The sequence below is a fragment of the Rhinoraja longicauda genome, chromosome 1, assembly GCF_053455715.1.
Source record: "Rhinoraja longicauda isolate Sanriku21f chromosome 1, sRhiLon1.1, whole genome shotgun sequence".
Lineage (NCBI taxonomy): Eukaryota > Metazoa > Chordata > Chondrichthyes > Rajiformes > Arhynchobatidae > Rhinoraja > Rhinoraja longicauda.
Genome location: NC_135953.1, coordinates 6,617,276 through 6,642,596, shown reverse-complemented (window position 1 = coordinate 6,642,596; position 25,321 = coordinate 6,617,276). Strand labels below are relative to the sequence as shown.

General features: G+C 52.4%; 2 protein-coding genes across 2 annotated transcripts in view; one reads left to right on the top strand and one right to left on the bottom strand.

The window, feature by feature from the left end:
• Positions 1 to 10,480, top strand: part of LOC144598346 (dedicator of cytokinesis protein 2-like) — an 894,447-nt gene extending 883,967 nt beyond the window's left edge. The window contains exons 48-52 of the mRNA XM_078408406.1: positions 457 to 605; positions 1,357 to 1,531; positions 5,830 to 5,908; positions 7,919 to 8,082; positions 10,154 to 10,480. Coding sequence (XP_078264532.1) covers positions 457 to 605; positions 1,357 to 1,531; positions 5,830 to 5,908; positions 7,919 to 8,082; positions 10,154 to 10,255 — 669 coding nt within the window. The 3' untranslated portion in view covers positions 10,256 to 10,480. The remainder of the gene's footprint in view (positions 1 to 456; positions 606 to 1,356; positions 1,532 to 5,829; positions 5,909 to 7,918; positions 8,083 to 10,153) is intronic.
• Positions 10,481 to 19,378: 8,898 nt separating this feature from the next.
• The window catches only part of LOC144596822 (BCL2/adenovirus E1B 19 kDa protein-interacting protein 3-like), a 39,391-nt gene continuing 33,448 nt past the window's right edge, over positions 19,379 to 25,321 (bottom strand). Inside the window, exon 6 of the mRNA XM_078405699.1 lies at positions 19,379 to 23,842. Within this exon, the coding sequence (XP_078261825.1) occupies positions 23,794 to 23,842 (49 nt within the window). The 3' untranslated portion in view covers positions 19,379 to 23,793. The remainder of the gene's footprint in view (positions 23,843 to 25,321) is intronic.

Here is a 25,321-nt window from a genome sequence, read left to right as displayed (position 1 = left end):
CTCTCTCTCGACCCATATCTTCTCTCCGGAAATGCTGCCTGTCCCGCTGAGTTACTCCAGCATTTCATGTCTATCTTAGAAACATAGAAACATAGAGAATAGGTGCAGGAGGAGGCCATTCGGCCCTTTTAGCCAGCACCGCCATTCATTGAGATCATGGCTGATCATCCACAATTAGTAACCCCTGCCTGCCTTCTCCCTACATATCCCTTGATTCCACTAGCCCCTAGAGCTCTATCGAACTCTCTTTTAAATTCATCCAGTGAATTGGCCTCCACTGCCCTCTGTGGCAGAGAATTCCACAAATTCACAACTCTCTGGGTGAAAACGTTTCTTCTCACCTCAGTTTTGAATGGCCTCCCCTTTATTCGTAGACTGTGTGCGTGGCCCCTGGTTCAGGGGAGATTGTGAAAGCTGTGAAAGATAATCACCTGTGCGCGTGGCGATGTTTTCCAGTCATTCTCCGAGGAGAGGCGAGGAGGCGGCGGGGCTGGAGGCCGGCCTCGTTCCATGATCCGATCCTATCGGCCTCTCTCAGTCATCTCCTCCAGCTCGCTGAGTTCCACAAGCTCGGAGAAGGAGTCGCCCAGGACAACAGTGGACAGGTAGGTGGAGGAAGAACCGCTGCACCTTCGGAACGTCCCACGGCATTTTACTTTGATTTAGCTTAGAGACAGAGCTTGGAGATACGGTCTACACCGATGCTGTATCTCCAAGCTCTGTCTCTAAGCTAAATCAAAGTAAAATGCCGTGGAATTTCCGGGCGGTCACGGTGGCGCGGCGGTAGAGTTGCTGCCCCACAGCGAATGCAGCGCCGGAGACCCGGGTTCCATCCCGACTACGGGCGCCGTCTGTACGGAGTTTGTACGCTCTCCTCGTGACCTGCGTGGGTTTTCTACGAGATCTTCTGCTTCCTCCCACAATCCAAGGACGTGCAGGTTTGTAGGTTGATTGGCTTGGTATAAGTGTAAATTGTCCCTAGTGTGTGCGTAGGAAAGTGATAATGCGCGGGGATCGCTGGGCGGCGGTGTGGACTCGGTGGGCCGAAGGGCCTGTTTCCGCGCTGTATCTCTAAACTAAATGAAATAAAGTAAACTAAACCAGCTTTCATTGGAGGTTTTCACTACCTCGGCTGGCGTGACGTTAAGCTAAACTGCGCTGAACCGAACAAACTCCGTGCAGGCAGCGCCCGCGGTCTGCATTGATCCCAGGTCTCTGGCGCTGCGAGGAAGCAACTCCACCGCCACTCCACCGTGCCGCCCTGTGGTGGCACAGACGTCCCCGTGACTGTACCACGTTGGCGGTAGCTCTCGTCCCGGCGCGGGTTTTAACGCTGCTGCTTGTTGTTGATTGCAGTGTCGAGCCTCCGCTGCCCAGGAAGCAAAGCACCCGCAACCTGGACAGACCCCTGGAAGCCGTGACCAAGGACTTTGAGGAGAGGAAGGTGACCATCAAGGAGAACAGGGCCAGCGGAATCCGGGGGCCCACCAGACCGCCCATGCCTGTACCCCCTCCCGATATTAACACTGAGGTGAGACAAAACAACTTTTTCACCCAGAGAATTGTGAATGTGTGGAATTCTCTGCCACAGAGGGCAGTGGAGGCCAATTCACTGGATGAGTTTAAAAGAGAGTTAGATAGAGCTCTAGGGGCTAGCGTAATCAAGGGATATGGGGAGAAGGCAGGCACGGGTTACTGATTGTGGAAGATCAGCCGCGATCACAATGAATGGCGGTGCTGGATCGAAGGGCCGAATGGCCTCCTCCTGCACCTATTTCCCATGTTTCTATGTTTCTCTATCACTGTGGTGTGAGAAATGCATCGCACAAAATGGCAGCCAGGCTCCCGCTGAGTGAGCCAGTACATAAGTGATAGGAGCAGAATCAGGCCATTCGGCCCATCACGTCTACTCCGCCATTCAATCATGGCTGATCTCAAATACCAATGGATATATTTAAGGCAGAGATGGATAGGTTCTCGATTCGGACGCGTGTCAAGGTTCTGTGGGGAGGAGGCAGGGGAATGGAGTTGGGAGGGAGAGATAGATCAGCCGTGATTGAATGGTGGGGGTAGACTTGATGGGCCGAATGGCCTAATTCTGCTCCTATCACTTATGACTATCTACCTTTCCCTCTCAACCCCATTCTCCGGCCTTCTCCCCATAATCCCTGACACCCTTACTGATCGCTTCTGTACCTCCTGCCACACGGAAGCAGGGAAGAAGAAGGAATGGGACCAAGGTGGGACAAAGTTATGGAATGGTCAGTTTAGACAATAGACAATAGGTGCAGGAGGAGGCCATTCGGCCCTTTGAGCCAGCACCGCCATTCAATGTGATCATGGCTGATCATTCTCAATCAGTACCCCGTTCCTGCCTTCTCCCCATACCCCCTGACTCTGCTATCCTTAAGAGCTCTATCTAGCTCTCTCTTGAATGCGTTCGGAGAATTGGCCTCCACTGCCTTCTGAGGCAGAGAATTCCACAGATTCACAACTCTCTGACTGAAAATCTTTTTCCTCGTCTCCGTTCTAAATGGCCTGCCCCTTATTCTTAAACAGTGGCCCCTGGTTCTGGACTCCCCCAACATTGGGAACATGTTTCGTACACAATTGGAGTGAATGAGCCAGTTCGTGAGCCACGTGACAGGAGCAGAATCGGGCCATTCGGCCCATCAAGTCCACCCTGCCATTCAATCGTGGCTGGTCCGCGAGATTCCCTCTCAACCCCATTCTCCTGCCTCCTCCCCACACTGTGACCCCATAAAGAGAATTCATCGTGCAAAATGTGACCATGCTCCCACAGGGAGAGAGAGCTCTCTCCCTCCCAATCTGTAGCGTGCCGTGCCAACGGCTGGATTGAGAGGATGTGCAGAGGATGATTAGAAGGATGAGGGGGACGGGGACGGGGGGGGACCTCATTGAAACTTACCAAATAGCGAAAGGCCTGGATAGAGTGGATGTGGAGAGGATGTTTCCACCGGTGGGGGAGTCCAGGGCAAGAGGCCGCAGCCTCCGAATAACAGGCCGCACCCTTAGAAAGAAGGTGAGGAGGAATTTCTTGAGTGAGAGGGTGGTGAATCTGTGGAACTCATTGACACAGATGGCTGCGGAGGCCAAGTCAAAGGTTGTTTTTAAGGCAGAGATGGACTTTCTTGATTAGTCAGGGTGTCAGGGGTTATGGGGAGAAGGCAGGAGAATGGGGTTAGGAGGGAGAGATAGATCAGCCATGATTGAATGGCGGACTAGACAGAAACATAGACATAGAAACATAGAAAATAGGTGCAGGAGTAGGCCATTCGGCCCTTCGAGCCTGCACCGCCATTCAATATGATCATGGCTGATCATCCAACTCAGTATCCTGTACCTGCCTTCTCTCCATACCCCCTGATCCCTTTAGCCACAAGGGCCACATCTAACTCCCTCTTAAATATAGCTAATGAACTGGCCTCAACTACCTTCTGTGGCAGAGAATTCCACAGATTCACCACTCTCTGTGTGAAAAAAAACGTTCTCATCTCGGTCCTAAAAGACTTCCCCCTTATCATTAAACTGTGACCCCGGTTGTTCTGGACTTCCCCAACATCGGGAACAATCTTCCTGCATCTAGCCTGTCCAACCCCTTAAGAATTTTGTAAGTTTCTATAAGATCCCCCCTCAATCCTCTAAATTCCAGCGAGTACAAGCCGAGTCTATCCAGTCTTTCTTCATATGAAAGTCCTGCCGTCCCAGGAATCAATCTGGTGAACCTTCTCTGTACTCCCTCTATGGCAAGAATGTCTTTCCTCAAATTAGGAGACCAAAACTGTACGCAATACTGACGGGCCGAATGCCCTAATTTTGCTCCTCGCAGTTATGAACTGACTCATTCACTCCAATTTTTCTAAACTGAAAATGCCGTAACTTTCTCCCACCCCCGGTCATTCCTTCTTCTCCCCCGCTCCCGTCCGGTAGAAGGTACAGAAGCTTGAAAGCGCACACCACCAGACTCAGCAACAGCTTCTTCCCCTCTGTGATCAGGCTTGTGAACGGCCCTTCCATCAGCTAGGGCACTGTCCGATTCCCCTCCACCCCAATAGAATTTCTACATTTGCACCTTGGGTAAAAGATTCTGACTGTCTACTCTCTCGGGGGGGTATGGGGAGAAGGCAGGAACGGGGTACTGATTGAGAATGATCAGCCATGATCACATTGAATGGCGGTGCTGGCTCGAAGGGCCGAATGGCCTACTCCTGCACCTATTGTCTATTGTCTATTGTAACGGTATGGACATCTATCAGGTTTCAGTAATCGTGTTTAGAGGTGAATGGTGCAAGTCGTCTGTTAATACTTCTGTTAAGTCTCCCCTAAGCAACCTAACCTATAGCTATCCACATCATGCTGTGCATTCGGGCAGCGCTGAATGAATTTTAATTGAGTTTTGTTTAGTTTATTGTCACGTGGATGGAGGGACTGTCATATGGGGAGAGATTGTAAAGTCTGGGCTTGTATTCACTGGAGTTTAGAAGGATGATAGGGGATCTTACAGAGACGTATAGAATTATAAAAGGACCGGACAAGCTGGATGCAGGACAAAATGTAACCAATGTTGGGGGAGTCCAGAACCAGGGGCCACACACACAGTCTAAGAATAAAGGGGAGGCCATTTAAAACTGAGGTGAGAAGAAACTTTTTCACCCGGAGAGTTGTGAATTTGTGGAATTCTCTGCCACAGAGGGCAGTGGAGGTCATTTCACAGGATGAATTTAAAAGAGAGTTAGATAGAGCTCTAGGGGCTAGTGGAATCAAGGGATATGGGGGGAAGGCAGGCATGGGTTCCTGATTTTGGATATCAGCCACAGATGAATGGCGGTGCTGGCTCGAAGGGCCAAATGGCCTCCACCTGCACCTATTGTCTATCATTAAAGCAAAATATACTGGGACTGAGGTTGGGTGGGGGGGAGGGGGGGGGGGGTGGAGAGGCATCTCTCAGTTATAGACAATAGACAATAGGTGCAGGAGGAGGCCATTCGGCCCTTCGAGCCAGCACCGCCATTCAATGTGATCATGGCTGATCATTCTCAATCAGTACCCCGTTCCTGCCTTCTCCCCATACCCCCTGACTCCGCTATCCTTAAGAGCTCTATCCAGCTCTCTCTTGAATGCATTCAGAGAATTGGCCTCCACTGCCTTCTGAGGCAGAGAATTCCACAGATTCACCACTCTCTGACTGAAGCACAACAGGAATTGTGTTGATAATGAAAGGCAGACACAAAATGCTGGAGTGACTGAGCGGGTCAGGCAGCATCTCGGGAGAGAAGGAATGGGTGACGTTTCGGGTCGAGACCCTTCTTCAGACTGATGTCAGGGGAGGGGGAGGGACAAAGATGGAATGTAGTCGGAGACAGGAAGACTAGTGGGAGAACTGGGAAGGGGAGGGGATGGAGAGGGAAAGCAGGGACTATCTGCTTTAACTTTATATATTTATATATTATTTATTATATATTTATATGTTATAACTTCAGATAGTCCCTGCTTTCCCTCTCCCCCTTCCCAGTTCTCCCACTAGTCTTCCTGCCTCCGACTACATTCAATGGACAATAGGTGCAGGAGTAGGCCATTCGGCCCTTCCAGTCAGCACCACCATTCAATGTGATCATGGCTTTGTCCAGCCCCCTCCCCAGACATCAGAAGGGTCTCGACCCGAAACGTCACCCATTCCTTCTCTCCCGAGATGCTGCCTGACCTGCTCAGTCACTCCAGCATTTTGTGTCTACCTTCGATTTTAACCAGCATCTGCAGGGTTTTTTCCTGCACGCGGTGTTGATAATGTTCGTTGCTGTTTACCATTAGGAGCCTTCAAGGGCGCCTCTACTTCCAGGCAAGTCAATGGAGGGAAGCCCGGAGCACCTCGCCAAGGAAAGTCCTGCAGGTTAGTGGGCCGTCGTGGAGAGGCGGGGAACAGAGGGTTAGGGAGGGGGAGGCGAGACTGGTTTGGGGAGCATCTCACAAAGTCCAAATCTTTCAAAAGACATTTGGACAGAGAAACGGATAGGAGGTGTGAAGGAAGGAACTACAGAGATGCTGGTTTAAACCAAAGATGGTCACAAATAGCTGGTGTAACTCAGCGGTAGAGTTGCTGCCCTACAGCGAATGCAGCGCCAGAGACCCGGGTTCGATCCTGACTACGGGCGCCGTCTGTACGGAGTTTGCACGTTCTCCCCGTGACCTGCGTGGGTTTTCTCCAAAGACGTGCAGGCTTGTAGGTTAATTTGGCTTGGTAAAGGTAAAAATTGTCCCCAGTGGGTGTAGGAAAGTGTTAATGTGTGGAGATCGCTGGGCGTCACGGACCCGGTGGGCCGAAAGGGCCTGTTTCCGCGCTGTATCTCTGTAGGTCAGACAGCATCTCTAGACAAAAAGGAATAGATGATGTTTCAGGTCAAGACCCTTCTTCAGACTGAGAGTCGGGAGAAAGGGAAACGAGAGATATAGATGGTGATTTTAGATTTAGAGATACAGCGCGGAAACAGGCCCTTCGGCCCACCGAGTCCGTGCCGCCCAGCGATCCCCGCACACTAACACTATCCTACACACACTAGGGACAATTTTTATATTTGGAGGTCCACACATACACTTATGCAGACACACTCATACACATACTCACACACACCCATTCGCACACACACGCAATAGACAATAGACAATAGGTGCAGGAGGAGGCCATTCGGCCCTTCGAGCCAGCACTGCCATTCAATGTGATCATGGCTGATCATTCTCAATCAGTACCCCGTTCCTGCCTTCTCCCCATACCCCCTGACTCCGCTATCCTTAAGATCTTTATCTAGCTCTCTCTTGAATGGAGAAGTTGATTAGCTCCATGACAGGGGGGGAAAAGACTATTCACCCTATCTATTCCCCTCATGATTTTATACACCTCTACAAAATCACCTCTATAAGTCTTGACAACTACTTAATCACTAACCCTTTTAGATTTAGAGATACAGCGCGGAAACAGGACCTTTTGGCCCACCGGGTCCGCACCGCCCAGCGATCCCCGCACATTAACACTATCCTACACCCACTAGGGACAATTTTTACATTTACCAAGCCAATTAACCTATGTACCTGTATGCCTTTGGTAGTGTGGGAGGAAACCGAAGATCTCGGAGAAAACCCACGCAGGTCACGGGGAGAACGTGCAAACTCTGTACTCCTGTAGGACATTCTAGCCTTAGAGGGAGTACAGAGAAGGTTCACCAGATTGATTCCTGGGATGGCAGGACTTTCATATGAAGAAAGACTGGATAGACTCGGCTTGTACTCACTGGAATTTAGAAGATTGAGGGGGGATCTCGTAGAAACTTACAAAATTCTTAAGGGGTTGGACAGGCTAGATGCAGGAAGATTGTTCCCGATGTTGGGGAAGTCCAGAACAAGGGGTCACAGTTTAAGGATAAGGGGGAAGTCTTTTAGGACCGAGATGAGAAAGTTTTTTTTCACACAGAGAGTGGTGAATCTGTGGAATTCTCTGCCACAGAAGGTAGTTGAGGCCAGTTCATTGGCTATATTTAAGAGGGAGTTAGATGTGGCCCTTGTGGCTAAAGGGATCAGGGGGTATGGAGAGAAGGCAGGTACGGGATACTGAGTTGTATGATCAGCCATGATCATATTGAATGGCGGTGCAGGCTCGAAGGGCCGAATGGCCTACTCCTGCACCTATTTTCTATGTTTCTAGGATGGTGTTAATGTGCGGGGATCGCTGGTCGGCGCGGACCCGGTTGGCCGAAAGGGCCTGTCTTACATTCTTTGTCTTTGTTGATGTTGCAAGTGGAGCTGCTGAGAAGCAAGAAAAGATTTAGACTTGATCTGACGATAAAGTATCATCGTATCGTATCGTATTGTATCGTCTCTACCTTCATGGACACTCTGTGTGTTTCCACAGGCCAGACAGTGACCACCATCAATGGATTCAGCGGCAAGGTCAAAAGCTCCAGGCCGCCACCCTTGCCCAGGAAGATCAACCCGAGCCTCCTGGAGAACTTCAGCCACGACCTGGTGGACCCTCAGACCTCTCCGCTCTTCCAGGCTCCGGGGAAAGAGCTCAAGGTGAGTTGGCGACACGAGGAACTGCAGGTGCTGGAAGCACGGGGCAAAACGCAACGCGCTGGAGTAACTCGGCGGGGCGGGCAGCAGCTGAGAAAAATCACGAGGGGGATAGACAAGAGCGGATGCTCATAGCGCAGGAAAAACGTTCCCAATGTTGGGGGAGTCCAGAACCAGGGGCCACACAGTCTAAGTATAAAGGGGTAGGTCGTTTAAAACTGAGGTGAGAAAACAAAATTCACCCAGAGAGTTGTGAATTTGTGGAACTCTCTGCCACAGAGGGCAGTGGAGGCCAGTTCACTGGGTGAATTTAAAAGAGAGTTAGATAGAGCTCTCAGGGCTAGCGGAATCAATGGGTATGGGGAGAAGGCAGGCACGGGGTACTGATTGTGGATGATCAGCCATGATCACAATGAATGGCGGTGCTGGCTCGAAGGGCCAAATGGCACCTATTTTCTATGTTTTATGAGGTAGTTGAGGCAGGTACTACAACAACCTTTTAAAGACATTTGGACAGGTACTCGGATAGGAAAGGTTTAGAAGAATAGCAGCCAAACGTGGGCAGGTGGGACTAGTGTAGATGGGGCTTCTAGTTCGGGTTGGGCAAGCTGTGCCGAAGGGCCTGTTTCCATTCTGAATGACTCTATGGCTATGACCAAAGTCCCACGAGCTCTGGATTATCAGAATCTTTCTATACTTTGTCTCCCCTGCCCACTGTCACAGTGGGGGTTAGTTCAGTTTAGTTCATTGTCACGTGTACCGAGGTGCAGTGGGAAGTTTTTGTTGCGCGCTAACCGGTCGGCGGAAAGACAATACACGATTACAGTCGAGCCGTCCGCGGTGTAAAGATACATGATGAAGGGAATATCGCGGATAACGTTTAGTGCAAGATAAAGTCTGACCAAAGATAGTCGAAGGTCTCCAATGAGGTAGATAGTAGTTCAGCACTGCTCTCTGGTTGTGGTAGGGTGGTTCAGTCGCCTGATAACAGCCGGGAAGAAACTGCCCCTGAATCTGGAGCTGTGCGTTTCCACACTTCTGTACCTCTTGCCCGATGGGAGAGGGGAGAAGAGGGAGTGGCCGGGGTGAGACTGGTCCTTGATGATGCTGCTGGCCTTGCCGGGGCAGCGTGAGGTGTAGATGCATGTTTCTCACTGTGATGGATGTTTCTTTTTTTGGTTTTGTGTTGGTTTGTGGTTGTGTGTGTAATTTGCTTATTTTTATTGCTCTTACTGTTGGACTGTGGGTGACGAAATCTCATCCAAAAGACTTGTTTTTTTTGGATGACAGTAAAGGTAATTCTGATTCTGATTACATAGAAACATAGAAAATAGGTGCAGGAGTAGGCCATTCGGCCCTTCGAGCCTGCACCGCCATTCAATATGATCATGGCTGATCATCCAGCTCAGTAACCTGTACCTGCCTTCTCTCCATAACCCCCTGATCCCTTTAGCCACAAGGGCCACATCTAACTCCCTCTTAAATATAGCCAATGAACTGGCCTCAACTACCTTCTGTGGCAGAGAATTCCACAGATTCACCACTCTCTGTGTGAAGAAATGTTTTCTCATCTCGGTCCTAAAAGACTTCCCCCTTATCCTTAAGCTGTGACCCCTAGTTCTGGACTTCCCCAACATCGGGAACAATCTTCCCGCATCTAGCCTCTCCAACCCCTTAAGAATTTTGTAAGTTTCTATAAGATCCCCCCTCAGTCTTCTAAATTCCAGCGAGTACAAGCCCAGTCTATCCAGTCTTTCTTCATATGAAAGTCCTGCCATCCCAGGGATCAATCTGGTGAACCTTCTCTGTACTCCCTCTATGGCAAGAACGTCTTTCCTCAGATTAGGAGACCAAATTCTGATTCTGATGGAGCCGATGGAAGGGAGGTCGGTTTGTGCGATGGTCTGGGCTGCGTCCGCAATTCTCCACGGTTTCTTGTGCTCTTGGACGGAGCTGTTCCCTAACCGTGCTGTGATAAGGGGGGTGGGGATGTTGGGGGAGGGGGGGGGGAGGGGTGGAAGAGGGAGGCGTGGCCCGTGACTGACCGACGATTGTTCTTACTCCTTCCCTCCAGGTCGCTAGCTCTCCGAGCCCGGATAGCAGCAAACCCCACAAGTCCCCACCGCCCCCTCCTCCGCCGAAGAACAAGCGGATGACGCAGCCTCCGCCCAGCTGACCCCCCCCCCCCCCCCCCTTCCCCCCCACACACCTCCGCGGGACCGCCAGGAGCTCAGGGCGGGGGCTGAGAGAACCCCCCAGCGCACCTGGTCGACGTGGAGCGACAGGATCAAGCAACAGTGAACCCCATCCCCTTCTAACCATCCGTCCAATGTGCCGCCTTAAAATGATGCCAAACGACCATAAAGACTGTTCTGTTTCCTAATAAATAAATACCTCTCAATGTCCAATAATGATATCATTGTTCTGCTTCGTTTTTTTCTGCCGTTCCGTTGAGTGTAAGGGGCCAGGAAAATGCGTAGGAAGGAACTGTGAATGCTGGTTTGTACCGGAGATAGACACAAGACGCTGGAGTAACTCAGCGGGGCAGGCAGCACCTCTGGAGAAAAGGAACCGGTGACGTTTCGGGTCGGAACCTTCCTTCAGGCTTCAGAGTCTGAAGAAAGTTTCCACAAGGTCATAAGTAGGGTTGCCAACTTCCTCACTCCCAAATGAGGGACAAAAGGTGACGTCACCGCCCCGTGCCCCACGTGACCACACCCAGCCAGCGGCCACGTGCTCCCGCTCCACCAATGGCGGCCGCCCGGGCCGGGAGGGCGGGTTGCAACGCAACCTCTGTTAGGCGGCGCCCGGGCCTCTGGATCTACAATGTCTGGACCTAAACTGTCCGGGCCTACAGTGTCCGGGCCTACAGTGTCCGGGCCTATAGTGTTCGGGCCTACAGTGTCCATACCTACACTGTCCGGGCCTACACTGTCAGGGCCTACAGTGTCCGGGCCTACAGTGTCCGGGCCTACAGTGTCCGGGCCTACACTGTCCGGGCCTACACTGTCCGGGCCTACACTGTCCGGGCCTACAGTGTCCGGGCCTACAGTGTCCGGGCCTATAGTGTTCGGGCCTACAGTGTCCATACCTACACTGTCCGGGCCTACACTGTCAGGGCCTACAGTGTCCGGGCCTACAGTGTCCGGGCCTACACTGTCCGGGCCTACAGCGTCCGGGCCTCTGTACCTACACTGTCCGGGCCTACACTGTCAGGGCCTACAGTGTCCGGGCCTACAGTGTCCGGACCTACAGTGTCCGGGCCTACACTGTCCGGGCCTACACTGTCCGGGCCTACAGTGTCCGGGCCTACACTGTCCGGACCTACACTGTCCGGACCTACACTGTCCGGGCCTACACTGTCAGGGCCTACAGTGTCCGGGCCTACAGCGTCCGGGCCGACAGTGCCCCCCCCGGGCCTAATACGGGACAAGGGCGGTCCCGTATGGGACAAACTAATTTAGCCCAAAATACGGGATGTCCCGGCTAATCCGGGACAGTTGGCAAACCTAGTCATAAGTGATAGGAGCAGAATTAGGCCATTTGGCCCATCAAGTCTACTGTGCCATTCAATCATGGCTGATCTATCTTTCCCTCTCAATTCTATTCTCCTGCCTTCTCCCCTGACACCCGTACTGATCAAGAATCTATGTAACACTGCCATAAAAGATGTCCATTGACTTGGCCTCCACAGCCTTGTGTGGCAATGAATTCCACAGATTCACCACCCTCTGACTCAGGAGATTCCTCTTCATCTCCTACCTAAAGGAACATTCTGTTATTCTGAGGCTACGACCCAAAGGTCACCTGTTTCTTCTCTCCAAAGATGCTGCCTGACCCGCTGAGTTACTCCAGCATCTTGTGCCTGTCGGAGAGATGGGAGACGGAGTTTAATCCGAGCTAGTGTGAGGTGTTGCACCTTGGGAGGTCAAATGTAAGGGGACAATTGGCATGAGTCCTAACGGTATTGATTTACTGAACGGTCTTGGGGTCTTAAGTTTAGTTTTAACCATATAACCATATAACCATATAACAACTACAGCATGGAAACAGGCCTGTCCGGCCCTACCAGTCCACGCCGACCACTCTCCCTGACCTAGTCTCATCTACCTGCACTCAGACCATAACCCTCCAATCCCCTCCTATCCATATACCTATCCAATTTACTCTTAAATAATAAAATCGAGCCAGCCTCCACCACTTCCACCGGAAGCCCATTCCATACAGCCACCACCCTCTGAGTAAAGAAGTTCCCCCTCATGTTACCCCTAAACCTTTGTCCCTCAATTCTGAAGCTATGTCCCCTTGTGTTTAGTTTATTGTCAGGTGTACCGAGGTACAGTGTGAAGCTTTCTTGTTGCTTGCCTGTACATGACTACAATCAAGCCATCCATGGTAAACAGATACAGGATAAATGAATGAATGAATGAATAAGTTTATTGGCCAAGTATGTGCAGATACAAGGAATGTGCCTTGGTGCTCCGCTCACAAATGACTACACAAACATACAGTGAACAATTAAGAATAAAGCATAAACACATCAAAACAATAAGGAGACAACATCACGGTCTAAACATGTGGGTGAAAATAAACCAGAGCAAAAAAGAGACTACAGACTTTGGTTATTGAGTAGAACTACCACTCGTGGAAAAAAAGCTGTTTTTATGTCTGGCTGTGGCTGCTTTGACAGTCCGGAGTCGCCTTCCAGAGGGAAGTGCTTCGAAGAGTTTGTGGCCGGGGTGAGAGGGGTCAGAGATGATCTTGCCCGCTCGCTTCCTGGCCCTTGCAGTGTACAGTTCATCAATGGGGGGAAGGTTGCAGCCAACAACCTTCTCAGCTGTGCGAACGATCCGTTGCAGCCTCCGGATGTCGTGCTTGGTGGCTGAGCCAAACCAGACCATGATGGAGAAGGTGAGGACGGACTCAATGATAGCAGTATAGAATTGGACCATCATTGCCTGTGGCAGATTGTGTTTCTTCAGCTGCCGCAGGAAGTACATCCTCTGTTGGGCCTTTTTGACTGTGGAGTCGATGGTGGCCCCCCCATTTAAGGTCCCTGGAGATGATGGTTCCAAGGAACTTAAATGACTCCACAGATGTGACTATGGTGTTGTTGATGGTGAGTGGGGGGAGGGGAGGGGGAGCTCTCCTAAAGTCTACAATTACTTCCACTGTCCTGAGGGCATTGAGCTCCAGGTTGTTGCGATGGCACCAGGACGCCAGCTGTGTCACTTCCCGTCTGTAGGCAGATTCCTCCCCATCCTGGATCAGTCCAATCAGGGTTGTGTCATCCGCAAACTTGAGGAGCTTGACAGAGGAGTCTGTGGAGGTGCAGTCGTTGGTGTAGAGAGAGTAAAGGGGAGGGGAGAGTACGCAGCCTTGCGGTGCTCCTATGCTGAGGGTCTGTGGGTCCGTGATGTGCTTTCCCAGCCTCACATGCTGCTTCCTGTCCGTCAGGAAGTTGGTGATCCACTGGGAGAGTTTGGATGTTTTTCAGCTGGGCCAGCACGTCTTTCAAAGGACTTCATGACTACAGAGGTCAGTGCGACAGGCCTGTAGTCATTAAGACCAGTGAGTGATCCTTGTCTTTTTGGGTACAGGGACAATAGTGGAGACCTTGAAGCAGGCAGGGACAGTGCAGGTTTGCAGGGACTGGTTCCATCCCGATCCTGTCTGTACGAAGTTTGTACGTTCTCCCCGTGACCTGCGTGGGTTTTCTCCGAGATCTTCGGTTTCACCCCACACTCCAAAGACGTACAGGTTTGTAGGTTGATTGGCTCGGTATAATTGTACATTTTCACTAGTGTGTGTGTACGATAGTGCTAGTGTACTGGGGTGATCGCTGGTCGGCATGGACCCGGTGGGCCGAAGGGCCTGTTTCCGCCCTGTATCTCTAAGCCATACATGGTGCCCAGAACTGAACGCAATACTCTAAATGCGGCCTCACCAACGTCTTATACAACTCCAACCTGACCTCCCAAATTCTATATTCAATACTCTGACTGAGGAAGGCCAATGTGCCAAAAGCCTTTTTGACCACGTTATCTACCTGTGACGCCATCTTCAAGGAACTAAGTACCTGCGCTCCTAGATCCCAATGCTCTACAATAGACAATAGACAATAGGTGCAGGAGGAGGCCATTCGGCCCTTCGAGCCAGCACCGCCATTCAATGTGATCATGGCTGATCATTCTCAATCAGTACCCCGTTCCTGCCCTCTCCCCGTACCCCCTGACTCCGCTATCCTTAAGAGCTCTATCTAGCAAGATCGCTGCAAGTTGTTCGGCACAGAGCTTGAGGGTGGAGTGGGAAACATTGTCCGGACCTGGAGATTTCCGGCTTTTCTGTTTCCTGTTCCCCCTCTAAAGGGGATAACGTTCAGTGCAAGATAAAGTTCAATTGAAGATAGTCCAATGAGGTGGATCACGACTTGACAGAGTGATCAAGAAGGTGTGTGGTATACTTGCCTTCAATGGTTGGGGCATTGAGTATTAGAGTGAGGAAGTGGTAGCGCAGCGGTAGGTTGCTGCTTTACAGCAAATGCAGCGTCGGAGACTCAGGTTCGATCCTGACTACGGGTGCTGCACTGTAAGGAGTTTGTACGTTCTCCCCGTGACCTGCGTGGGTTTTCTCCGAGATCTTCGGTTTCCTCCCACACTCCAAAGACGTACAGGTATGTAGGTTAATTGGCTGGGTAAATGTAAAAATTGTCCCTAGTGGGTGTAGGATAGTGTTAATGTACGGGGATCGTTGGGCGGCACGGACTTGGTGGGCCGAAAAGGCCTGTTTCCGGCTGTATATATATGATATGATATGATGATGCAGCTTTCCTGGACTTTGGATCCTCGGCGGAGGTGGTGGGTCCTCGGCGGAGGTGGTGCATCCTCGGCGGAGGTGGTGGGTCCTCGGCGGAGGTGGTGGGTCCTCGGCGGAGGTGGTGCGTCCTCGGCGGAGGTGGTGCGTCCTCGGCGGAGGTGGTGCTTCCTCGGCGGAGGTGGTGCGTCCTCGGCGGAGGTGGTGGGTCCTCGGCGGAGGTGGTGGATCCTCGGCGGAGTTGGTGGATCCTCGGCGGAGGTGGTGCATCCTCGGCGGAGGTGGTGCATCCTCGGCGGAGTTGGTGGGTCCTCGGCGGAGTTGGTGGGTCCTCGGCGGAGGTGGTGGGTCCTCGGCGGAGGTGGTGGATCCTGGGCGGAGGTGGTGGGTCCTGGGCGGAGGTGGTGCATCCTCGGCGAAGTTGGTGGGTCCTCGGCGGAGGTGGTGGGTCCTCGGCGGAGGTGGTGGGTCCTGGGCGGAGGTGGTGGGTCCAGGGCGGAGGTGGTGCATCCTCGGCGGAGGTGGTGGGTCCTCTGCGGAGGTGGTGGATCCTCGGCGGAGGTCGTGCATCCTCGGCGGAGGTGGTGGGTCCTCGGCGGAGGTGGTGGGTCCTGGGCGGAGGTGGTGGGTCCTGGGCGGAGGTGGTGGGTCCAGGGCGGAGGTGGTGCATCCTCGGCGGAGGTGGTGGGTCCTCTGCGGAGGTGGTGGATCCTCGGCGGAGGTCATGCATCCTCGGCGGAGGTGGTGGGTCCTCGGCGGAGGTGGTGGGTCCTCGGCGGAGGTGGTGCGTCCTCGGCAGAGTCACCTCGGTGGCGGTGGGACCTTGCGGCGGCAGCGATGCCTCGCGAGGTTGATGCGCGGTCAGGGGGCGATGAGGGCGTGGGCAAACCACCGTGAGGGGGAAGAACAATGGAGGACCCGGCGTGGGGGGACTGCCGTGAGGGGAGAACAGTGGAGGAGCCGGTGGGGGGTTACTCTGTAACTATGTCAGCGCCCCTTTACGGGCGACAATTTGCGTACAGGCATGCAGGTGCAGCAGGCAGTGAAGAAAGCGAATGGTATGTTGGCATTCATAGCGAGGGGATTTGAGTATAGGAGCAGGGAGGTTCTGCTGCAGTTGTACAGGGCATTGGTGAGACCGCACCTGGAGTATTGCGTACAGTTTTGGTCTCCTAATCTGAGGAAAGACATTCTTGCCATAGAGGGAGTACAGAGAAGGTTCACCAGATTGATTCCTGGGATGGCAGGACTTTCATATGAAGACTGGATAGACTCGGCTTGTAATCGCTGGAATTTAGAAGATTGAGGGGGGATCTTGTAGAAACTTACAAAATTCTTAAGGGGTTGGACAGGCTAGATGCAGGAAGATTGTTCCCGATGTTGGGGAAGTCCCACAGTTTAAGGATAAGGGGGAAGTCTTTTAGGACCGAGATGAGAAAGTTTTTTTCACACAGAGAGCGGTGAATCTGTGGAATTCTCTGCCACAGAAGGTAGTTGAGGCCAGTTCATTGGCTATATTTAAGAAGGAGTTAGATGTGGCCCTTGTGGCTAAAGGGATTAGGTGGTATGGAGAGAAGGCAGGTACGGGATACTGAGTTGGATGATCAGCCATGATCATATTGAATGGCGGTGCAAACTTGAAGGGCCGAATGGCCTACTCCTGCACCTATTTTCTATGTTTCTAAATAAGATTTTAAAAAATGACATTAGCAAGGTAAAAAGACAATATTAAAAATAGGTAAAAAGACAATATTAACAATAATCAACATATATGATGTGAAAAGTGTTTATGGGTTCAGAAGCCTGATGGCCTGATGGTAGAAACTGTTCTTAAGTCTGGTGGTACGCACAGCCATACTCCTGTATCGTCTGCCTGACGGTAACAAGGAGGACAGCCTGCGTGCTGGGTGGCTGTGGTCCTTGATGATGCTGCGTTCCTTCCGCAGGCACCGCCGGTAGACAATGTCCTGAGTGGCCGGGAGACAGTTGCCAGTGATGCGCTGTGCCGTCTCCACCACTCTCTGCAGTGATTTGTGGCCGTGGGCAGAACAGTTCCTGTACCAGACTGTAATGCAGCCCGTCAGCAGCAGGCTCTCGATGGTGCATCTGTAGAAGTTTGTGAGGATGCTGGCGTTCATGCCAAACTTCCTCAGTCTTCTCAGGGAAAAGAGCCGCTGGTGGGCCTTCTTTGTTATTGTGATGTGGCCCTTGTGGCTAAAGGGATCAGGGGGTATGGGGAGAAGGCAGGTGTGGGATACTGAGTTGGATGATCAGCCATGATCACATTGAATGGCGGTGCTGGCTCGAAGGGCCGAATGGCCTACTCCTGCACCTATTTTCTATGTCGTAAGGGACTGCAGATGCTAACTTGCACCAAACGTAGACACGAAATGCCAGAGTAACTCAGTGGAACCTGCAGCATCTCTGGAGAGAGGGGAATGAATGGGTGACGTTTCGGGTCGAGACTGAACAAGGGTCTTTCGATCAATGAATTGTTCCATCGAAAAACAACAAGATAACCCAGGGAAGTGCTTCGGTGGTGAGGTTTTTATTGCTTTTCACATGGGATCTAAATAGGCCAAGCGTGTTCTAATTGCAAATATCTTAATTCCAGTCATTAACAACAATATAAGCAGGACCCCATGATACAAGGCAATGCTGAATGCCTGATCAACTCACCGTACCTCCGGACAGGAACTGTAAATGCTTAAGATCCACTCCCCAGAGGTCCAGGATACCTCTTGCCCAGTCCCAAAACCCACCAGTGCAGAAGTGGAACCAGGTCTTAGCTTAGGAAAGAAAACTGCAGATGCTGGTTTAAATCGCAGGTAAGACACGAGATGCTGGAGTAACTCAGCGGGACAGGCGGCATCTCTGGAGAGAAGGAACGGGCGACGTTTCGGGTCGAGACCCTTCACATACAAAGCCCTAAACGGGCTTGCCCTAGACTACTGCAACTCCCTATACACTGGGATCAGCCAATCATCCCTGACCCGCCTGCAATTGGTCCAAAACGCCGCAGCGAGACTCCTGACGGGTACCCGTAAAAGGGACCACATCACCCCGATTCTGGCCTCTCTCCACTGGCTTCCAGTACAGTACAGAATCAACTTCCAGCTCCTCCTATTCACGTACAAAGCCCTAAACGCCCCCCCCCCCATATCAAGAATCTTCTAACCCACCACTTTATCTCCAGGTCCCTCAGGTCGGCCGACTTGGGGCTACTGACTATCCCGCAGTCTAGGCTTAAGCTCAGGGGTGACCGCGTTTTTGCGGTTGCAGCTCCTAGACTGTGGAACAGCATCCCTCTCCCCATCAGAACTGCCCCCCTCCATCGACTCCTTTAAGTCCAGGCTCAAAACCTATTTCTACTCCCTAGCGTTTGAGGCCCTCTGAGGGGGCGCTGTGAACTGTTTATGTATGTGCTGTTATGTCTGTGTGCCATTGTATGTTCGTTCTTAGTACCTGAACTGATGTACAGCACTTTGGTCAACGTGGGTTGTTTTTAAATGTTCTATACAAATAAAATTGACTTGACTTGACTTGTTCAGACCTGAAACGTCACCCATTCCTTCTCTCCAGAGATGCTGCCTGGCCCGCTGAGTGACTCCAGCATCGTGTGTCTACCTAAGAGTTTAGTTTCGTTTAGAGATACAGCACGTACACTAATGCCACCCAACACCCACTAGGGGAAATTTACGTTTACACCCAGCCAATTAACCTACAAACCTGCACGTCTTTGGAGTGTGGGAGGAATCCGAAGATCTCGGAGAAAACCCACGCAGGTCACGGGAGAACGTACAAACTCCGTACAGACGGCGCCCGTAGTCGGGATGGAACCCTGGTCTCCGGCGCTGCGAGGCAGCAACTCTACCGCTGCGCCACCGTGCCAACCCTGCCGTCTTCTCGATTTCCATCCAACACTCCTTGATTCGAGCTTTTCAGACACAGGAGGGAAGAGTTCACAGCAAGCGTGCAACGGGGGCCAATGGAGAATTATGCCTGGCCGCTGCTAATCTATCATTCTAAAACTCTCGTTTGTTTGTTTGTTTGTTCCGGAACTCCAGCCAAAACGGTACACGATAGCGTGACAATTTTAGGCGCAACCTTCATCACCGTCGTCCCTTTGGCGCTAATGGAAGCAGTTTCATTGAAATCGGTGTTATGTTTTTTAAGTTATTCACATGTTATAGTTTAAATCTATCTCCTAAGGAGAGAGGGGGGAGGGGGTGGAGGATAAGGGGGGTTGAGGAGGATGGAGTGGGGTGGGAAGGGGTTGGAGGGAGTGAGGAGGAGATGGAGGGAGTGAGGGGGAGGGGAGGGTGGAGGGAGGGAGGAGGGAGGGAGGGGGTGGTGCACCAATACTGGGGTGGTTTGGGCCCAACAAATCCACTTGGGGAGGATGGAGTGGTGGGGAGGGGTTGGAGGGAGTGAGGAGGAGATGGAGGGAGTGAGGGGGAGGGGAGGGTGGAGGGAGGGAGGGGGTGGTGCACCAATACTGGGGTGGTTTGGGCCCAACAAATCCACTTGGGGAGGATGGAGTGGTGGGGAGGGGAAGAGGGGTGGAGGGAGGGAGGAGGGGGGAAGGGGAGTGGAGGAGGGGTGGGTGGAGGGAGGGAGGAGGGGAGGGGGTGGAGGGAGGGGGTGGAGGGAGGGAGGAGGGAGGAGGACGGGGGTGGTGCACCAATACAGGGGTGGTTTGGGCCCAACGGACCCACTTGGTCTATGTCTCTTCAGGATCGCCAAGCTGAAAGGTCAGTCATCACGGTTCTCCATTCATGCTGCCTGACCCGCTGGGTGACTCCAGCACTTTGTGTCACTTAATGAATTGAAGAGTCCGGCTTCCACAGCCCCACACCCAGAGTGAGGCTCAGTGGCACAACCGGTAGAGCAGCTGCCCCTCAAAGCCAGAAACCATGGGTTCAATCCTGACCTCGGGTGCTGTAACAAGAGATCATAAGAGATAGGAACAGAATTAGCCCATTCGGCCCATCACGTCTCTACTCCGCCAATCCATCATGGCTGATCTATCTCTATTCTGCCTTATAGACAATAGGTGCAGGAGGAGGCCATTCGGCCCTTCGAGCCAGCACCGCCATTCAATGTGATCATGGCTGATCATTCTCAATCAGTACCCCGTTCCTGCCTTCTCCCCATACCCCCTGATTCCGCTATCCTTAAGAGCTCTATCTAGCTCTCTCTTGAATGCATTCAGAGAATTGGCCTTCTCCCCATAACCTTTGACACCCGTACTAATCAAGAATCTGTCTATGTCTGCTGACTTGGTCTCCACAGCCTTCTATGGCAAAGAATTCCACAGATTCACCACCCTCTGACTGAAGAGATTCCTCCTCATCTCCTTCCTAAAAGAACGTCAGTGTCCGGGCCTACAGCGCCCCCTGGGCCTAATACATGACAAAGGCGGTCCCGTACAGGGCAAGCCAATTTAGTCCAAAATACTTGATCTATCTCTCCCTCCTAACCCCACTCTCCTGCCTTCTACACGTAACCCCTGACACCCGCACTAATCACAAATCATTGTCTCTGCCTTAAATATATCAACTAATGATTTGGCTTCCACAGCCTTCTGCATCAATAGGTTCCACAGATTCACCACCCTCTGATTACAGAGATTCCTCCTTATCTTCCTAAAGGAATGTCCTTCAATTCCTCTCATGATTTCGTGCACCTCTATAAGATCACCCCTCATCCTCCCAAGCCCCAAAACACTTTGTCAAGGTGCAGAAAACACGACGCTGTTGGAGCTGGGATCACGATGACTGCTGGCGCCAGACCTCGAACCGTAGAGTGATACAGCGTGGAAACAGGCCCTTCAGCCCAACTTGCCCACACCGGCCAACAATGTCCCAGCCACATTAGTCATAGAGTGATACAGTGTGGAAACAGGCCCTTCAGCCCAACTTGCCCACACCGCCCAACAATGTCCCAGCCACATTAGTCATAGAGTGATACAGTGTGGAAACAGGCCCTTCAGCCCAACTTGCCCACACCGCCCAACAATATCCCAGCCACATTAGTCATAGATACAGTGTGGAAACAGGCCCTTCAGCCCAACTTGCCCACACCGCCCAACATGCCCCAGCTACACTAGTCCCACCTGCCTGCGTTTGGTCCATATCCCTCCAAACCTGTCCTATCCATGTTCCTGTCTGTTTCTTAAACGCTGGGATAGTCCCAGCCTCAACTACCTCCTCCGGCAGCTCGATCCACACACCCACCACCCTTAGTGCCACCAATGGGTCCACATTAAAGGATTTAAAGTGAACTCAAGTGGCCTGGAAAGAGTTGTGTGTTGGTACTTTCCATCAGTACCTCCCCAGATCGGGAGCGGGTAATTTGCGTGCGTGCTGCCTACGTTGGACATAGTCACCATTTCTCAAGCCCCCTCTCCGGAATCAAAACCCCCCATAACCACGGCAGGCCATTGAAAATTGACAGTGCAACACAGAGTTGCCGCCTCACGGCGCCAGAGACCCGGGTTCGATCCCGACTACGGGTGCTGTCCGTACGAAATTTGTACGTTCTCCCCGTGACCTGCGTGGGTTTTCTCCAGGTGCTCCGGTTTCCTCCCACACTCCAAAGACGTGCAGGTTTGTAGGTTAAATGGCTTCTGTAAAATTGTCCTTTGTGAGTAGGCTGGAACTAGTGGACAGGTGACCGCTGGCTGGCACGGGCGGACTCAGGCCGAAGGGCCAGTTTCCTCTCTGCGTCTCCAAACTTAACTATACAGGCAGCGCCAGAGACACGGGTTCGATCCCGACTACGGGCGCCGTCGGTACGGAGTTTGTACGTTCTCCCCGTGACCTGCGTGGGTTTTCTCCGAGATCTTCGGTTTCCTCCCACACTCCAAAGACGTACAGGTACGTAGGTTAATCGGCTTGGTGAATGTAATAATTGTCCCTAGTGGGTGTAGGATAGTGTTAATGTGCGGGGATCGCTGGGCGGCGCCGACCCGGTGGGCCGAAAGGGCCTGTTTCTGAGCTGTATCTCTAAAACTAAAACAAGAAACATGCAAGAGAAAATTATTCATTTGGTCTGGAGTTGTTGTTGGAAAATGGGGAGAATTGCCTTAAGACTTCTCCGAAATAAGATTCTTCTCAAGATTCTCTCACAAAATGGGCGGCACGGTGGTGCAGCGGTAGAGTTGCTGCCTCACAGCGCCGGAGCCCCGGGTTCCATCCTGACTACGGGTGCTGTCCGTACGGAGTTTGTACGTTCTCCCCGTGACCTGCGTGGGTTTTCTCCGGGCGCCCTTGATTTTCTCCCACACTCCAAAGACGTGCAGGTTTGTGGGTTAATTGGCTTCGTAGGATAGTGCTAGTATGTATCAGGCAATCGCTGGTCACTGCGGACTGGGTGAGCTGAAGAGCCTATTTCCGCACTATATTGCTAAAACTACAGTATAACTAGTGTGTGCAGGCGATCGCCAGTCAGTGTGGAAGGGCCTATTTCCACTCTGTGTCTCTCAACTAAACTATGCAGTAATAAAAGACCCACTTAATTTGGTTTGTAGTTGATGAGGAAACTGGGTAGAATTCCCCATGTCTTCAAAATAAGATTCTTCACACCCACCAAGAGAGGCCTTAAATTCGCACCTGACATTAATGTGCAGTTAAAGATCCCAAAATGGTCTCTTTTGGTCCAAGGGGAGCATTTTGCACGGTGTGAGGGAACTAGGGTTGCCAACTTTCTCACTCCCAAATAAGGGACAAAAGGTGACGTCACCGACCCTCTCCCCCAGCCAGCGGCCACGTGCTCCCGCTCCACCAATAGCGGCCGCCCGGGCTGGGAGGCGGGTTACTACGCAACCTCTGGGCCTACACTGTCCGGGCCTACAGTGTCCGGGCCTGCAGTGTCCGGGCCTGCAGTGTCCGGGCCTACACTGTCCGGGCCTACAGTGTCCGGGCCTACACTGTCCGGGCCTACAGTGTCCGGGCCTGCAGTGTCCGGGCCTGCAGTGTCCGGGCCTGCAGTGTCCGGGCCTGCAGTGTCCGGGCCTGCAGTGTCCGGGCCTGCAGTGTCCGGGCCTGCAGTGTCCGGGCCTACAGTGTTCGGGCCTACAGCAGCCCCCAGGCCTAATATGGGACAAGAGCGGGACAAACCAATGTAGCCCAATGTACGGGATGTTCCTGCTAAAACGGGTCAGTTGGCAACCCTAGAGGGAACGGTCTCCACAAGCCTACACTCAGACGTACGTGCAAGCACGCACACACGTGTAAGCATACTGTGACTGTGGTGCAGCTGTGCACGCTATGGTGAACAAGCCCTGGAGTGCAGCCCAATGTACAGGTTCACCGACAACTGGTCACGGTGGCGCAGCGGTAGAGTCGCTGCCTCACAGCGCCGGAGACCCGGGTTCGATCCCGACTACGGGCGCCGTCTGTACGGAGTTTGTACGTTCTCCCCATGACCTGCGTGGGTTTCCTCCGAGATCTTCGGTTTCCTCCCGCACTCCAAAGACGTGCAGGTATGTAGGTTAATTGGCTGGGCAAATGTAAAGTTGTCCTGTATGTGTGTGTGCGTGTGGGATAGTGTTAGTGTGCGGGGATCGCTGGTCGGTGCGGACACGGTGGGCCAAAGGGTCTGTTTCCACGCTGTATCACTAAACTAAACTAAACACGCTCCAGGTGCGGGGAGTGGGGATCCAGCCGAATCCTAGCAGGCGTTCCCAGGCTGGCTAGCTAGCTGCGTACAGAACTAGTGGAAGTGTGGAGACAAAAGGACAGAGACGGCTACCACAGAGGCACAGAGCGGAGGGTCAGTAGGAACACTGAGTCTTTGCAACTCTCCCAGGCGTCCGCTACGCCTGTCTACGTGTGCGGCGGCTGAAGCAGCTGGTGTCCACCTCTTCTTCACGGTCATCGTCTTCACTGCGGCCATTTACAAGCTACTCGCCGAGGAAGCTGCCAGCCTTCTGCCAATGTAGATCCTAAAGCAGTGGCAGGGAGATAGAGACAGTACAGTCAGGCAAGGAAGGAGGGAAGGATGGAATGATGGAGGGATGGAGGGAATGGTGGAGGGAGGGATGGACTGATGGAGGGATGGATGGATGGATGGAATGATGGAGGGATGGATGGAGGGATGGATGGATGGATGGAAGGGTGGAATGATGGAGGGAGGGATGGAGGGAGGGATGGAGGAATACAATGATGGAATGATGGAGGGAGGAATGGATGGATGGACGGATGGAATGATGGATGGAATGATGGAGGGAGGGATGGAGGAATACAATGATGGAATGATGGAGGGAGGGGTGGAATGATGGAGGGATGGATGGAGGGAATGATGGAGGGAGGGATGGAATGATGGAGGGAGGGATGGAATGATGGAGGGATGGAAGGATGGATGGAATGATGGAGGGATGGACAGATGGAATGATGGATGGAGGAATGGAATGATGGAGGGAGGAATGGAATGATGGAGGGAGGGATGGAATGATGGAGGGATGGAAGGATGGATGGAATGATGGAGGGATGGACAGATGGAATGATGGATGGAGGAATGGAATGATGGAGGGAGGAATGGAATGATGGAGGGAGGGATGGAATGATGGAGGGAGGGATGGAATGATGTAGGGATGGATGGAAGGATGGAAGCCAGCAACTCATGAGGGGAATTGATTGGGTGAATTGACAGAATCTGCTACCCAGCGTGGGCAAAGGACGGCACGGTGGCGCAGCGGTAGAGTTGCTGCCTTACAGGGAATGCAGCGCCGGAGACTCAGGTTCGATCCTGACTACGGGCGCCGTCTGTACGGAGTTTGTACGTTCTCCCCGTGACCTGCGTGGGTTTTGTCCGAGATCTTCGGTTTCCTCCCACACTCCAAAGACGTGCAGGTTTGTAGGTCAATTGGCTGGGCAAATGTAAACAATTGTCCCTGGTGTGTGTAGGATAGTGTTAATGTGCGGGGATCGCTGGGCGGCGCGGACTCGGTGGGCCGAAGGGCCTGTTTCCGCACTGTATCTCTAAACTAAACTAAACTAAAATCAAGAACAAGAGGTCGTAGGTTTATGGTGAGAGGGGGAAGATTTAATAAGAACCCTAAAGGGCAATTTATCTTTTTCCACACAGAGGGTGGTGGGTATATGGAACGAGCTGGCAGAGGAGGTAGTTGGGGCAGGGACTATAACAACATTTAAAAGACATTTGATAGGTACACAGATAGGAAAGGTTTAGAGGGATAAGGGCCACACGCAGGCAAATGGGGCCAGCTTGGATGTGGCGTATTGGTCGGCACAGTCGAGTTGAGCCGAAGGGCCTGCTTCTGTCTTACCGTGTCTTATGTAGGTCAATAGACAATAGACAATAGGTGCAGGAGTACGCCATTCGGCCCTTCGAGCCAGCACCGCCATTCAATGTGATCATGGCTGATCATTCTCAATCAGTACCACGTTCCTACCTTCTCCCC